Raw genomic sequence first — 17281 nt, 5'->3', positions numbered from 1 at the left:
TGATTCCCTCTCACCCTCCTGCATCCACTGATCCCATCTCACTCTCCTGCATCCACTGATCCCCTCTCAACCTCCTAATCCACTGATCCTCTCTCAGTCCTGCATCCATTGATCCCCTCTCCTGCATCCACTGATCCCCTCACCCTCCTGCACCCACTGATCTCCTCTCACTCTCCTGCATCCACTGATTCCCTCTCAACCTCCTGCATGCACTGATCCCATCTCACTCTCCTGCATCCACTGATCCCCTCTCAACCTCCTGATCCACTGATCCTCTCTCAGTCCTGCATCCATTGATCCCCTCTCCTGCATCCACTGATCCCCTCACCCTCCTGCACCCACTGATCTCCTCTCACCCTCCTGCATCCACTGATTCCCTCTCACCCTCCTGCATGCACTGATCCCATCTCACTCTCCTGCATACACTGATCCCCTCTCACCCTCCTGCATCCACTGATTCCCTCTCTCCCTCCTGCATCCACTGATTTCCTCTCTCCCTCCTGCATCCACTGATCCCCTCTTACCCTCCTGCATCCACTTGTCCCCTCTCTCAGTTCTCCATCCACCGATCCCCTCTCCTGCATCTACTGATCCCCTCTCACCCTCCTGCATCCACTGATCTCCTCTCTCAGTCCAGAACCCACTTATTCCCTCTCACCCTCTGGCATCCACTGATCCCCTCTCACCCTCCTGCATCCACTGATTCCCTCTCACCCTCCTGCATCCACTGATCCCCTCCCCCTCTCCTGCATCCACTGATCCCCTCTCTCAGTCCTGCGTCCACTGATTCCCTCTCACCCTCCTGCATCCACTGATCCCCTCTCCTGCATCCACTGATCCCCTCTCACACTCCTGCATCCACTGATCTCCTCTCACCCTCCTGCATCCACTGATCCCCTCTCTCCCACCTGCATCCACTGATTTCCTCTCTCCCTCCTGCATCCACTGATTCCCTCTCACCCTCCTGCATCCACTGATCCCCTCTCTCAGTCCTGCATCCACTGATACACTCTATCAGTCCTGCATCCACTGATCCCCTCTCTCAGTCCTGAATCCACTGATCCCATCCCCCTCTCCTGCATCCATTGATCCCCTCTCACCCTCCTGTATCCACTGATCCCCTCTCACCCTCCTGTATCCACTGATCCCCTCTCACCCGCCTGCATCCACTGATCCCCTCTCACCCTCCAGCATCCACTGATCTACTCTCAGTCTCCTGCATCCACTGATCCCCTCACCCTCCTGCATCCACCAATCCCCTCTCACCCTCCTGCATCCACTGATTCCCTCATCCTCCTGCATCCACTGATTCCCTCTCACCCTCCTGCATCCACTGATCCCCTCTTCCCCTAACCTGCATGCACTGATCCCCTCTCTCCCTTCTACATGCACTGATCCCCTCTCTCAGTCCAGCATCCACTTATCCCCTCTCTCCCTCCAGCATCCACTGATCTACTCTCAGTCTCCTGCATCCACTGATCCCCTCACCCTCCTGCATCCACCAATCCCCTCTCTCCCTCCTGCATCCATTCATCCCTTCTCACCCTCCTGCATCCGCTGATTTCCTCTCACCCTCCTGCATCCACTGATCCCCTCTCTCAGTCCTGCATCCCTTGATCCCCTCTCCCCCTCTCCTGCATCCACTGATCCCCTGTCTCCCTCCTGCATCCACTGATTCCCTCTCTCCCTCCTGCATCCACTGATCCCCTCTCACCCTCCTGCATCCACTGATCCCCTCTCTCTCCTACATCCATTGAACCCCTCTCTCCCTCCTGCACACACCGATCCCCTCTCCCCCTCTCCTGCACACACTGATCCCTTTTCCCCCTCTACTGCACCTACTGATCCTCCTTCCCCCTCTACTACACCCACTGATCCTCCCTCCACCTCTACTTCACCCACTGATCCTCTCTCCCCCTCTACAGCACACGCTGATCCTCCCCCCTCTACTGCACCCACTGATCCCCTCTCCCCCTCTACTGCACGTACTGGTCCCCTCCCCCCTCCCCTGCACCCACTGACACCCCCCTCTCCTGCCCCCACTGATCTCCTCTCCTCTCTACTGACACACATACACACTGACTCACACATACACACACACACTGACTGACACACACACACACACACACACACACACACACACACACACACACACACACACACACACACACACACTGACTGACATACACACACACTGACTGACACACACACACTGACACACAGACACACACAAGGAATTCAGCTACTATAAATATAGAAGTGCAAATAGCTAAAACACACGTTCTAAGTCAAACTTCTTTGCGTTTTGGCACTGAAATTGTGTTTTGATTATTAATTAAAGACATCACCATTACAAATACAATTTCTGTGACAAAACAGTGACAAAAGACAAAGAAGTTTCACTTAAAATGCGCGTGATCAACACCCACAATTTTTTCTATAATAAACAGGGACCTGAGACCTAGCAGATATATATCAGTTACATATTTTGCATAATTTCTTAGGTGGTGGCAGCGTATAGAGGCGGCACATTTTATTTGAGTGCGGCTAGCTCCGCAAGCCTGGGGATGCCCCGGCATGCTAGCCGCACTCCCTCGGCGTCCCGCGCGTCATCGACGCGCGGTCACGAGTCATCGGGTGCCTGCACCCCCTGCACGCGCATCCAGGGCTCCCCGAGGGAGCCCTGGTGTCCCGCGATGTGGGGGACGGCGGCAGGGGGTTCCGGGGGACCCGGCGGACCCGGCAGCGGGAGGGAGAAAGCCCCGATCGGAGGGCGCTCCTCCGTGTCTTCGGCGTGCGCCCGGCACCCTCTGGCGCGCGCCAGGTTACTGCTGCGGCCGAGAACGGGCAAATGCTCGAATAAACTCGGCCGCAGCAGTAGATATGATTGCAATTGAGTAAGGGGTTAATATTAACTCATTGAAAGTTCCTTGTGGAGGAGAAACTGCATATCTAAGCGACATGCTCACTTGTGTACTGTGCGTGGCAGATGGTATATGGGGGACTGATTGAGGGGAGATTTTGTTCATTTGTGGAACCTTTCCAGAGGTGAAAAGTGTGAGCGCTTGCGAGTGGAGTATTAACCCTTGTCCTGTATGTAGGTCACGTGTGTGTGTGTGTGTGTGTGTATAATAGTACAATATTGGGATTAAATGATCAATTAATTTACGAATATTAGAACTCGCATTCAGTTCAATGTAATGAATACACCATTATTTGATACAATTAACCTTATTTATTAGAGGTGAGCAGGATCACACACGCGCGCGCGCGCGCACACACACACATGTATTGTAAGATTGTGCTTGGTCACGAACCCGCAGAGCTTGCATTTCTCTGTTCATAGTATAAGTGATTCTGCAAAGGAAGAGAGAGATCAGACTTCAAGAGCTTTGAGTTAACACGGTGTATATTCTGTGCATGTATATGTAGCCCTCTTTCCTATGGACATAGAAAGACTACTAATGCTATATGTACCTTTTGGCTCAGCGAGATCTGAGCCTCCTCTAACTGGGAGCCCAGGGCCACAATATTTACTTGGCAGCGCCTCCACTTGCCCAGGATCCCCTAATTAGTAAGATTCCCCTGGACAAGAATAACAATAGTATTCATATAGTATAACAGTTTACTATGAATGAATGCAGAACATAACATACAGACTTATTATATATATATATATATATATATATATCTCTCTTATCACCGTACTAGCAGATTAGGCAATACAATAGCATAACACTTGCGGCCTTGCCGCCTCCACCTGTGGCGTAAGGTCTTTCCCACCACCGCGTGTGCCCCACACCGTGTCCAATGTACTGGACCAGTCCCTTGGTCACTCACCCCTCAGTGTCCCCAAAGAACCCTCCCCCAAGGCGGGATCAGCGCCTGTAGGTACCGGTGTTGGTGCACTTATTTATAATACCTTCCGGCCACTCCAGCAGCCGGTAAATGTGCTTCGCAAAGGATCCGCCGATCCAGCGTAGTCTCCCACGAGTCTGTACTTGAGTCTTTACTTGACTTCAGCAGCTTGCTCCCAAACCACCAATCTCACAGCAGCGCAAGAAGATACTGTGTCCCTGCCTGCTATTCTCAGTAAAGGGATTCGGTCTCTGTCTGTGGCTGTTCCCTGCAGTACAACAAGTTAGTGGTGACTCAGGGTCTGCACTGGGGCCTAAAGGGGAATCTCTGGCCTATGCAGTGGGTCACTGACCCCCTGCAACACACACCTCCTCTCCCCTTGCTTCCCAGGGGCGCACTGCTAGCGTTGTCTCTCCCCCACGCTTCCCTTTCCTGCCTGCCAGGAAATCCTCCTCTCCTATTCGCTCCCTGGCATCACATTACCCTGCTGAGGCTCATGGGAATTGTAGTCCCAGCTCAGAGCCTCTGTTCTATTGGCCAGCCTTCGCGCGCTATTCACTGCGCATGCGCGAACTTCCTCAGTGCCTCCCGTCGCGCATGGTACTGCGCATGTGCTAGACACAACATGGCGGCGCCCTATGCTATCGGGCCACCGCGGATCCTCAGGAACGCTCCCTGCTCAGCCCCCTCCTTCCTAAAGTGCCAGCGGGTCTGCCGCTCGTCCCTGACAGCGCCCGCGATCACCCCCCCCCCGCAGCGGAGGTACAGAGAGTGGCCAGGGGAACACCACTACATTCTCCCCCGGTAGAATCCAACGTTCCCGCTTGGGAACGTAAACCAATGTCACACATATTTACACAATAAAAATGCATGTATGGAATATAACTTATCACTGTATACTATACATGAGATTATACATTTCGTTGAACATTCCAATCACAGATCTTACTCTACTGCGAGCCCACTGCTGAGCCTCATAATGGGGTGCCCCGAATTGAACATAAGTCATTCTCATGGGAGGTTGACTAATTCGCTGGCTTCTGCGCATCGGTTCCTCAGTTACTCCCTCTGGAGAGTAACTAATTTCGGTTTGCAACTCAGTCTCTTCCCTTGAGGGGCTCAATGTTTCAACACAGTCTCTTTGAGGCACAAAGCAGGGGCTCTGTGGGTCTAAGGGCTGGCTCTTGGGAGTCAGCTCATCTGGCGTTGGACCAAGGGGCCCTTTACCCGTAGCTCCTTTGGGAGATGCCCCAGCGGTCGGAAGGCCCCTTTCAGAGGTTCCCTCCATAGAGTCCTCAGAGGTGGTATTATCTACAGTCTCTGGACCATCCTCTGTAACATTTGGCTCCCCATCTAGCGAAGCAGTGGGTACTTCCAACTCTTTGTCCCCTTCTTGAGGTATGGGAAGGAGATGATTTCTATTCCATACCTTTACCCCATCGCACACCGTCTCAACCACTTCAGGAGAGTTAAATACATTTAAAGAATTTTGTGTTATTAAGGATATGGAAGACCTTTTGTTAGAACAATCAGGTTCTCCACAGGATCCCCATGCTCCTATGTTATCTCAATGGGACTCAAGTCTCAAAAAGAATTCTGTCTTTTACCGGACACACACAAAAGGCTATTTTCTCACCATGTTTGAGAACCTAGTCATTAGGGACCTTCGACTCTTATCACAAGGGTTTTCCTTTTCTAGGTTTGATAGTGATAATCTTGGCAGAGAAGAAAGAGTAGCGTTGAAGAGTCTTCAGAATAATTCATCACTAATTATAAAAAGTGCTGACAAGGGGGGCGCAGTGGTAGTTCAGAATCGTGAGGATTATCTCAAAGAGGCACTTCGACAATTAGAAATCCTAAATCATTTTCTGTGCTACCTACTGACCCAACTTTGGAATTTATGAAGGCCCTTAATGAACTTGTGGAATTAGGGGTATACACAGAGGTTTTGTCAAAGAAAGAAGTTGACTTTATTATTAACCTTCACCCTATTATACCCATCTTCCACCATCTCCCAAAGATCCATAAGACATTGGTCGACCCTCCTGGTAGGCCAATTGTCTCCAGTATTGGATCTTTGGGAGATGGTCTTTCCAGGTACATCAATAGTTACCTACAACCCTTGTAAGAACTTTACCATCATATATCTTAGATTCTGGTGATCTTATGGGTAAACTTATTGATGTGCCTTGGTGTAGTGATTATTTATGGGTCACATTAGATGTGGTTTCCTTATATTCTGTCATTCATTATGATCACGGTTTGGCAGCTGTCCGCCATCATGCGGAGGATCCAGGAACTTCAATATTTCAGTCTACGTTTATTCTAGTAGCTATTTCTTTTCGTCTTACACATAATTTCTTCACTTTTCAGCACAAGTTTTATTTACAATTGATTGGCACAGCTATGGGCACGAGTTTTGCACCTTCTTACGCTAATCTTTTTATGGGGTGGTGGGAATCACAACACATTTTCTCTAGTAATAACACCTTTCGTAAAAATATTATTTTTTTCAGAAGATTTATTGACGATCTCATAATTATTTGGAACGGTGATCTCACTACACTTAATTCTTTCGTTCACTATTTAAATCCCAATACTTACAATTTAAAATTCACGATTAATTCACATGCACACCATATTAATTTTCTGGACCTCCAATTATTCATTGATGTAAATGGTACAATCCAAACAGATGTGTTACGGAAAAAGAACTCCAGGAACACATTTCTAAGGGCGGACAGCTGCCACCCCAAGGCAGTCATTAGGGGGATACCGAAGGGACAGTTCCTCAGGCTGAGACGGAATTGCTCTACTTTAGAGTGTTTCCTTTCTCAATCTGAGGAACTGGCGCAGCGATTTATGGATAGAGGCTATCCAGTGAGGGGCCTAAATGAGGCTTTTCAGATAGCACCCCATTCTGATAGATCTTCACTTCTTCAGGGCAATACAGCATTATCACACACCGAATTTAGGAAAATGGAAAAGAGAGCCAAGAATAAGCCGCCAAGCAACTCGCCCATGTTTATATCCCAATTTAATAGACACAGTAATAGTGTTAAATCTATTATAAAAAAACATTGGGGGATTTTAGAGATGGATCCAAATCTCAGTAAACATATTGAACATGGTCCTCAGTTTGTTTTTAGGCGGGCTAAAAATATTGGCTCATACATTTCTCCCAGTGATTTCACTTCATTTGAAACCAAACAAGAGTCCTTTGTTACTAAGGGCTCCTTTCAATGTTGAATCTGCATTACTTGCAGATATATGAAACCATCAACTTTTTTTCTCCCCAGTCTACATCAATTAAATAATAATAATAGTGATAAAAAATATCAAATCAAAAGTTTCATTAATTGTAATAGTCAATACGTAGTATATATCTAATAACATGTGGATGCAAAAAAAGATATATAGGGAGAACAACTAGGGCACTTAAGATTAGAATTCAAGAGCACCTTAGACTAATCAGAAAAAAAGATTTAAATCACCCAGTGTCTAAACACTTTGTAGAATGTGGTCAAGGTGGGACTAGGAATTTTTCTTTCATGGGGATTGAATTGGTGCACCAACATAAGAGAGGAGATGATCATATCAATCTACTGGACCGGAGGGAGGCGTATTGGATCTTTATGCTCCAAACGCGCTTCTAGGTACAAACGTGGTAATGGAGTCTAAGTCATTTTTTAAAATAAAACAGTTATGACTTATATATAGGAGTTTTCTCTTTTTCGCCCTTCTTTTGTTGGTGTTCTAATCTCCCCTACATCATTGTTTTCATTTGTATGCAGTCATTTATACTTATTAAAGTATGCTTTTCTTAGTACATTTATATATCTTTAATATTGTTCTCTTTGTAAGGAGATCAAAATAGTATTTTTATAAGTTGTTTCTGTCACTCTTGTTCATATGAGTTTTGAACAATGGTTTAACCTATACATTATATGTCATTTTTCTCCGATGGAATTTTTCTCATATCATTTTTTATAACTATACCATAAAGTGAACAGTTATATGAATATTATTACAATTGCCTTTGGCCAGTAATAGTTGTATTATGCAGTATTATTTAAATTATATAGTTATTCCTCTTATCAGTAAATTATCATAATTTGCACAATTATTTATAAAAATGTTTAACCAGGAAGTAATACATTGAGAGATACCTCTCGTTTTCAAGTATGTCCTGGGCACAGAGTTATAAAAAAATACATGGTTACGATAAAAGAACAGGGTTATACAGGGAATTCACAGACATTTGATGGACAGATAAAGTTGGAAAATTGGGTACAGGGGATAAAGGGCTTATGTGTTTCAGATAGAAATAGAGCAGCTTTAACATCACTTTAACATCAACTAACATCAGCGAACGGCAGCAAACGGCTCACGCCCTTTGGCTGCCCTTCGGCTGCACCAAAGGCTGTGCACCTTTGGAGCAACACAGATGTACGCTGGGTGGGTGAGGTTTAATCTGGTGCGTCTGTTGTTGTTTTTAACTACACATTTTTCCTATTTTTGATATATTATCTATTATATTGTATCATTTCTATTATGTCTTGGTATATTCTCTTGTTTTTAAACTGTTCCCTTTATGGGTTAAATGTTTTTGCAGACATTTCTTTTTTGCTATATTATTTTTTGTATTCCTTGATAATACCTGTTCCATTGTGGGACAGTTATTTATCACTATTGTATAGATTGCAGGCTTATTTAGCCACTCCCTTTATGTTTTTTTTATGACAGGGTGTGTTTATATTGTTTACAATAGACTACCTGCATTTGTTTTGAGTTTATTACTGTTTTGTCACCCTTAACGATCCGTAGCCGTTTTGGCAGGGCACTGTAGTAATCCACGCTATACCCCCCTATGATGCGCATACGCGCGGAGGTAGCGTGATGAAGTCATGATGCAATTTTGGCGCAAACGGAGGCAGATCAAATGGGTATATAAAGATGTGTGTTTACAGTAGTTTCTTTACTCCTTGATAAAGAACCTTTGTTCGAAACGCGTAGGAGGTGTTTCCCTGTGCTATTACTCCAATAAAGATTGTTATTTGGATCCCCTCCTGATTCCAGTCATCGATGGTGCTCTCTTCTTTCATTTTTCCACATACCTTTACCCGGCCTTCTGAGTCTTTGATACGGTATACCGGGAGGCCAGGCATCTGTGACTCCACTTCATATACACCATCTCTCCATCGGTCGGCCAGTTTATGCTTTCCGGGAACGCCCAGGTTTCGAAGCAGAACAGCATCCCCTGGACGAATTTCCTTATGCCTTACTTTGTGATCATAACGCCTCTTATTATTCGCATTTAGTTGAGCCGAAGCTTTCTCTGCCAATTTATATGCTTGTTGCAAACTATCTTGTAACCTTTGCACATACTGGAAATGCGTCCTGTTGGGTACTCCATCAGTAGATATTCGCAGGCGTACATCTACTTGTAGCCTTGCTTCTCGTCCAAACATCAGAAAATAAGGTGTGTATCCAGTAGACTCATGTCGAGTACAATTATAAGCATGCACCAAAGTCTCTACATGTTTACTCCATTTAGTCTTCTGTGAGCTTTCAGGGTACCAAGCATGTCGAGCAGTGTTCTATTAAACCGTTCCGACATAGCGTTACCCTCAAGGTGATAAGGTGTCGTACGAGACTTGGTAATATTCAGCAACTTAAGCAATTCTCGTATAAGGTTACTTTCAAAGTCTCGGCCTTGATCCGAATGCAATCGATTTGGTAGACCATAATGAAGGAAATACTTCTCCCATAATACTTTAGCTACAGTCACAGCCCATTGGTCTTTAGTCGGAAAGGCTTGGGCATATCTGGTGTAGTGGTCTGTGATCACCAGTACATTTCCAATACCTCGGGTGTCAGGTTCTATGCAAAGAAAGTCCATACACACCAGATCCATAGGTCCAGAGCTTTTCAAATGGGCCATGGGCGCAGCCCGAGTGAGTAGTGTTTTCCGTTGTATAGAGCGGGTACATCGCCTACAGTGTATCTCTTCAGACTCTCTCATTTTCAGCCAAAAGAATCAATCATGAAGTATAGAGGTTGTGTGGTATATTGGTGCATCACCTAAAAAAAGCTCAAATAACATGAATATCCATTAGATAAATCCAGAATCCAGGAACAATGATATGTAGGAAAGAATAAATATCCCAGGGTGAAAAAACAGGGACCTGGTGGTGCCCACACGGCTACCCCAAACTATGTCTCCAATATGCATAAATTCACCCCTGGGGCATTATAATAAACTGTCCAGCAAAAGAAGGTAATAAATAATGGGCTGCAGCCCTTTACCTGTCTTGATGTAATTCCAAATGAATGGATTCTTTAGCGTGCAATCCTCAGGTAGGAAATCCAAGGAGGTAGAAGAGAAGAGGAGCACAGCTCATAGCGTCCAGCAACGCAGAAAAAGTCCTGAGGGATGAAACGCGTTGGTGCGTGGTCCTGTACTATTGCCAAGCTGACTATTAAAGGCTAATATATATTTTTATCCCATATTTGGAGTTGCCCTTATTTTTCTGCGTTCCTGGACTCTATGAGCTGTGCTCTTCTTCTCTTCTACCTCCTTCGATCATGAAGTAGCCCGAATATTTTGTCAATGCCGAGATGGCCGTGATCATCATGTAATGCTTGGAGGACTGTGGATTGCAGAATCTTAGGTAAGAATAACTGCTGTCTATCTGGATGATTATGATACGGTACTACCCTATACAATAGACAGTTGTCCAGTTCAAATTTGTCCATTTCCTTCATCAGCAGGGCTACCATTTCTTTAGGGGCTCGTTTAAGCATTGAAGGGTTATCTTGTTGCAGAGCTTGACGAACTATCCCTACCACTGGATCATGAATTTGATATTGTACCAAGTCTTTCCAAGTAATAATCTTATCCGGAGTGATATTCATTCCTTCCGGATGGCGATACGCTCTTGGAATGGCCTTTGATTGACACCCTAAGGAATCCACTATCCTCAATTCAGAAAAGGCTACTCAGTCATCTACCACTGCTGCTACAGAGCACGAGGCCCGTATGCCGGGTCCCGGAATTTCCTCCCAGACCTCCTCATCTGGAGTAGGATTTAGCCCTGGCCGATGCGATAGGGCATCCGCACCAATGTTCATAGGCCCCGGCTTGTACCTAAGGTTGAATTGATCATTTGAAAGTGCAGCTAGCCACCGTGGCCAGTAGCATCCAGCTTAGCAGAGGTATTGATGTATGTCATAGGGTTGTTATCTGTCCTGACCTCAAAGTGAACTCTGTACAAGTAGTCATGCAGCTTATCCACTATAGCCCATTTGAGAGCTAGAAACTCCAACTTGTGTACAGGGTAGTTTTGATCACTAGGCGTCAGGCTTCGACTGGCATACGCCACTGGTCGAAATCCTGTATCGTTTTTCTGGTGCAGCACCGCTCCTAACCCGTTGAAACTAGCATCCACATGCAAGACATACGGTCGATCCGGATCTGCGTACGCCAACACTGGAGCCTGTGTTAAGTTCATCTTTAGTCCCTGAAATGCCTGCTCGCATGCAGGAGTCCTCTTGTCCCCGAAGGGTGCTTGAGCGGAAGTGGCTTTACGACCCGTGTCCTCGGGGTAGATTTTGAGAAGGTGATTAAGGATCTTCGATTTGCATGAGTAGCCCTCCACAAATCTTCGGTAATACCAGCAAAACCCCAGGAACGAGTGTAATTCCATGACGTTATTGGGCCGCGGCCAATTCACCACTGCTTCTATCTTTCCTGGGTCGGTAGCTATCCCCTCGGCCGAGACAATGTGACCCACATAAGTCACTGAGGTGCGGCAGAACCAACATTTATCCATAGACAGCTTGAGCCCTTCGGTACTGAGTCGATCCAGCACTTTCAACAGCCTTTCTTCATGTTCCTCCAACGTCTTTCCGAACACTATAATATCATCCAGATACACTAAGCATTCCCTGGGATTCATATCCCCAATTGTCTTTTCCATTAGACGCTGAAAGGTGGCTGGTGCACCACATATTCCTTGAGGCATACGCGTGAACTGATGAAACCCTAACAGGCAAACGAAAGCTTTCTTCTCTTGATCTTCAGAGTTCATGGGCACTTAATAGTACCCTGACCTTAGATCCAACACACTGAACCACTTATTCCCGGACAGAGCATTCAAGAGGTCTTCGATCCGCGGAAGGGTATACTGATCTGGTACAGTGCGATTATTCAAAGTTCTATAGTCCACACATACACTACCGACACACTTTATTGAAGTGTGGTCGGTACCGCAAGCCGGGAAATCTCCCGGCTTGCTAGTGGCCGCCCCTCGGCGTGCCGCGCGTCATAGACGCGCAGTCACGCTTCATCGGGAGCGTGCGCCCCCTGCACGTGTGTCCAGGGGCTCCCCGAGGGAGCCCTGGTGTCCCGCGATCGCGGGACAGCGGCAGGGGGTTCCGGGAGACCCGGCGGACCCGGCAGCGGTAGGGAGAGCGCCCCGATCGGAGGGCGCTCTTCCGCTGCTTCGGCGCGCGCCCGTCACACTCGGGCGCGCGCCAGGCTACTGCTGCGGCACAGAACGGGCAAATGCTCGAATAAACTGTGCCGCAGCAGTAGACGTACCGTTTCATTCTTCTTTCGCACCACCACGATGGGCGAGGCGTAAGGACTATGCGATCCCCGGACAATGCCGGCCTCCTCCATTTCTTGTAGCAGTTTTCTCACATCTTCCACATCCCTCGGGGCGATGCGACGGGATCGTTCTCGGAAGGGAGTCGTATCGCTAAGCCGTATGGTATGCTGAGCACTGCGGCTACACCCCACATCCATATCACTGTTAGAGAATACCTCTTGTCTGGTTTCTAACTTAGTCTGCAACCTTTTCTTCCATTCCGCCATCATGGGGGAATCTCCGAAATCAAACGCCAGTTGAGGAACAGCAGTAGAAACGGTAGCTGCCTGTGATCTAACTTCCATCTTTTCTTCCGGAGTGACAGGGTATATTCGGCCCAACTGCTGCCCGTAGTCTATGGGCATGGGATAGGGAGAAAGGTTCTTTACATAGACCCTTACTCTGTTCGGTATTTTAGATGGCCATTCTTGCACTGAGGCCAGCAGCTTGTATCCGCGCTGTTGGTCGTCGTTTGCAGTACTCTCCAGTGAGAATAGTCGATCCGCCTTGCGCCTCTCTGGGTAGCAACAGGTGGTCATCATAATCTTTCCTCCCCCTGGGGGAATCTCCGTTAATCCGCAATCGATGTTGTACAGGACCCCATGCTCTTCTTCGGCAGCTATCCTACAGCATTCATCTTGCAACACTGGGCACGCTGCAAGCGCCATCAATGGTAGTTCGCCCGCCTCCTGTAAGTACATATGGATCATGGCCAGTACTATGTCGGTATTGGTTCCCATGTTTATAGGGGCACTGGGGTGTTCTTCATGTTCAGGGCACACTAACGCTTCCACCTCCATGGGATGATGCTTGCCAGTATTCAACTGTGGGATATCCAAACGTACCTGTACCACTCCATCAATAGGATAATCTTCATGACTCAATCCGCTTAATCTCATAGTGTCCGCGGACAGTAGGGGTAACCGGTGAAGGTGCTGAACCAGTATCCAGTAAAGCAGACGCATAGATGCCTTCCATTACGACCTTTACAATGGACGCCGATCCGACGCGGCTGCAATCGGAGGCGGTGCCGGCACTTCATTAGTCTCTGGGGTAGTCCTCCGGAAGCAGGGGCGATTTCAGCGGTCAATGTGGTGCACAGCATGGATTTCGCAGTCCTGCACGCCATCTTCCTTTTTACGGGACAGAAGGAAGCGATGTGGCCCATCTTGCCAAAATGAAAACACTGGACATTACTCCTAGCGGACTGGTTCCTAAGAGCAGGGACAGTTCTTTCTAAGGTGGAGTCTTCAACGTCAACTTCACACTCCTCAGGATCCTCCTTTTCTCGACTCACTTCACGGTGGATTTCACTCTAGCCTCTCCCTTCTTAACTTCCTTGGAGGTGATTCCTGCTTTCTTAGCTGTGCTCAGCTCCCGGCCTAACAGCACAGTTTCATGAGCCTGTACTCGGTCCATAAGTTCGTCAAATGACAAGGCCTGGCCCGGCACGAGACAGCCGCTGACTCTTACTGGTACCGGGTGTAATGATAGAAGTCCCCTCAGGAATTGCGTGGTTCGGAGTCCATCGGCATCAGCCTTCTGCACAACTTTCCTCTTTACCAGCATCCAGAGATCCAAATGAAGGCGCCTAAGAAAGTCAGACACTATTTCTCCCTCTTTCTGGGCAAGTGCGTGGAATTTGGCCATCAAGGAGAATGAGTCCACCGGTGTTCCGTAGGCTTTGGTGAGTGCATGTAATACCCCATGTGTGTCCGCATCCGGATGGTCATCTCTATGGGATGTGGGCGGCCGCAGGCATTCAATAATTCACTGCCTTCTCACTGCGTCAGTGCAGGCCCATCCGGGCAGTACTTGCTCAGCATGATCCATCCATTCCTCAAAACCCACCTCTCCTAAGGGCGTCGGTTTGTCTCCGGAGAACACCTTCAGTTTCCTGTACTGATGCGAATGGGAAGATTGATGTATGGCCTCTACCAGCACAGGTATACTTAAGTCATTAGGTGTAATATTTCCCACATAAGGGCTACCTGAATCGAGCCTGGACATACTGCTTCTACTCAGGGAGGGCCGGATAGTGGATGGTGTAAAGGACACTCCTAGACCAGTGGCAGCGGGCCACGTGGGGGTTAGACTGCTCTCTAGAGTACGGAACGAAGTATACGTTACTACAGATGACGGTCCGGAAATTTCTCTCTGAGGTGTGGACATAGCCAGGGGGGCGGATAAGCCCACATGGACCAGTGAACAATGAATTCCCGGGTCTTCAGGTAGGGTCAGTATAGGGGGTACGGCTTCTGGGCATATTTCCCATTCAGTGGCCGATAGGACTTTACGCCACGTGTAGTCAGCATCATACTTATGGTCCATAACTCGGGCCGTGGCCAGGGATGGGAGTTTTCTCACTTGATCCCTTACTGTGCCCAAGGATGTAGCGGCAGGGACATGCCCAACGGCAATGGCACAATTTAGAGGTATCTTGTATTGTTGGGCCCACTTGCGCACCTCGGTCTGGTAGGGCACAAACATGGCAAAATTGGATAGCACAATTTAGATACTGATTAGGGCACCCCAGGTCTAAGATCTCAGCAGCGCCTCCAAATGTAGCCCTCTTCCTATGGACATAGAAAGACTACTAATGGTGTATGTACCTGTTGGCTCAGCGAGATCTGAGCCTCCGCTAACTGGCAGCCTGGGGCCACAATATTTACTTTGCAGTGCCTCCACATGCCCAGGATCTCCTAATTTAATTAGTAAGATTCCCCTGGACAAGAATAACAATAGTATTCATATAGTATAACAGTTTACTATGAATGAATGCAGAACACAACATACACATTTATTATATATATATATATATATATATATATATATATATATATATATATATATATATCTTATCACCGTACTAGCAGATTAGGCAATACAATAACATAACACTTGCGGTCTTGCCGCCCCCACCTGTGGCGTAAGGTCTTTCCCACCACTGCGTGTGCCCCACACCGTGTCCAATGTACTGGACCAGTCCCTTGGTCACTCACCCCCCAGTGTCCCCAAAGAACCCTCCCCCAAGGCGGGATCAGCGCCTGTAGGTACCGGTGTTGGTGCACTTATTTATAATACCTTCCGGCCACTCCAGCAGCCGGTAAATGTGCTTCGCAAAGGATCCGCCGATCCAGCGTAGTCTCCCACGAGTCTGTACTCGAGTCTTTACTTGACTTCAGCAGCTGGCTCCCAAACCACCTTTCTCACAGCAGCGCAAGCAGATACTGTGTCCCTGTCTGCTATTCTCAGTAAAAGGATTCTGTCTCTGTCTATGGCTGTTCCCTGCAGTACCACAAGCTAGTGGTGACTCAGGACCTGCACTGGGGCCTAAAGGGGAATCTCTGGCCTATGCAGTGGGTCACTGACCCCCTGCAACACACACCTCCTCTCCCCTTGCTTCCCAGGGGCGCACTGCTAGCGTGGTCTCTCCCCAAGACTTCCCTTTCCTGCCTGCCAGCAAATCCTCCTCTCCTATTCGCTCCCTGGCATCACGTCTCTGCAGAGGCTCATGGGAATTGTAGTCCAAGCTCAGAGCCTCTGTTCTATTGGCCAGCCTTCGCGCGCTATTCACTGCGCATGCGCGAACTTCCTCAGTGCCTACCGTTGCGCATGGTACTGCGCATGTGCTAGACACAACATGGCGGCGCCCTATGCTATCGGGCCGCCGCGGATAATGCTCAGCCCCCACCTTCCTAAAGTGCCGGCGGGTCTGCCGCTCGTCCCTGACAGCGCCCGCGATCACCCCCCCGCAGCGGAGGTACAGAGAGGGGCCGGGGGAACACCACTATATATATATATATATATATATATACACAAACACACACACACAGAGTATATACTCACTATATACAGCGTGCAGGCGATAAGAAGCGCTTTAACTTTAACATCAAGATCGATTGGGAATTGAACGCTGTAATGGTCATTGCTGCTAAATAAACCTCGCCAAATACGTGTGATCTGACCGAGGGCCTGCGAACTGTTCAACATGGTCACCTGCAGGGGACAGAGAGGTCACACAGGGTCACCTGCAGGGAACAAAGAGGTCACACATGGTCACCTGCAGGGGACAGGGAGAGGTCACACAGGGTCACCTACAGGGGAAAGAGAGAGGTCACACAGGGTCACCTGCAGTGGACAGAGAGAGGTCACACAGGGTCACCTGCAGGGGTCAGAGAGAGGTCACTCAGGGACACTTGCAGGGGACAGAGAGAGTTCACACAGGGTCACCTACAGGGGACAGAGCGAGATCAAAAAGGGTCACCTGCAGGGGACAGAGAGAGGTCACACAGGGATACACAGAGTAGCAGGGACATTATGACGCAGGTGACACAGAAATGACACTACGACACAGAGGTGACACACTGACCTGGAAGTTGGTGTCTGACATGAAGCCGCCGCCCCAGCCCGGACCCCGCACACATAAGGAGGCCTCCCCTTCAGGGGTCAGGAGGGTGAAGGAGGAGGTAAAACTCCCCCAATCCTGCTCTACATACCCCAGGAGGAGGCCAGGGGGGCACGAGACCTGCATCTGAGACAGATACACAACATGACAATGTGACACAGCATAGTGTGACACAACATAGTGTGACAACACAAAATAGTGTGACACAACATGACAACGTTTGACACAACATAGTGTGACAACACAACATAGTGTGACACAACATGATAAAGTGTGACACAGCTTATTGACTCAACACAACAGTGTGACACAACACAATCAGTGTCACAATATAGAGATCTGTGTGTCCTCCATTTGTCTT

General features: G+C 48.0%; 1 protein-coding gene across 2 annotated transcripts in view; it reads right to left on the bottom strand.

The window, feature by feature from the left end:
• Positions 1–3209: 3209 nt before the first annotated feature.
• Positions 3210–17281, bottom strand: part of LOC142493033 (phospholipid scramblase 3-like) — a 42199-nt gene continuing 28127 nt past the window's right edge. For both annotated transcript variants that reach the window (XM_075596444.1, XM_075596445.1), the window contains exons 5-7: positions 16885–17046; positions 16362–16511; positions 3210–3357 (exon numbers count right to left, since the gene is read on the bottom strand). In XM_075596444.1, coding sequence (XP_075452559.1) covers positions 3310–3357; positions 16362–16511; positions 16885–17046 — 360 coding nt within the window. In that variant the 3' untranslated portion in view covers positions 3210–3309. The remainder of the gene's footprint in view (positions 3358–16361; positions 16512–16884; positions 17047–17281) is intronic.

Source organism: Ascaphus truei, chromosome 4, assembly GCF_040206685.1.
Source record: "Ascaphus truei isolate aAscTru1 chromosome 4, aAscTru1.hap1, whole genome shotgun sequence".
Taxonomy (NCBI): Eukaryota; Metazoa; Chordata; class Amphibia; order Anura; family Ascaphidae; genus Ascaphus; species Ascaphus truei.
This window is presented reverse-complemented; position numbering and strand designations above follow the sequence as displayed.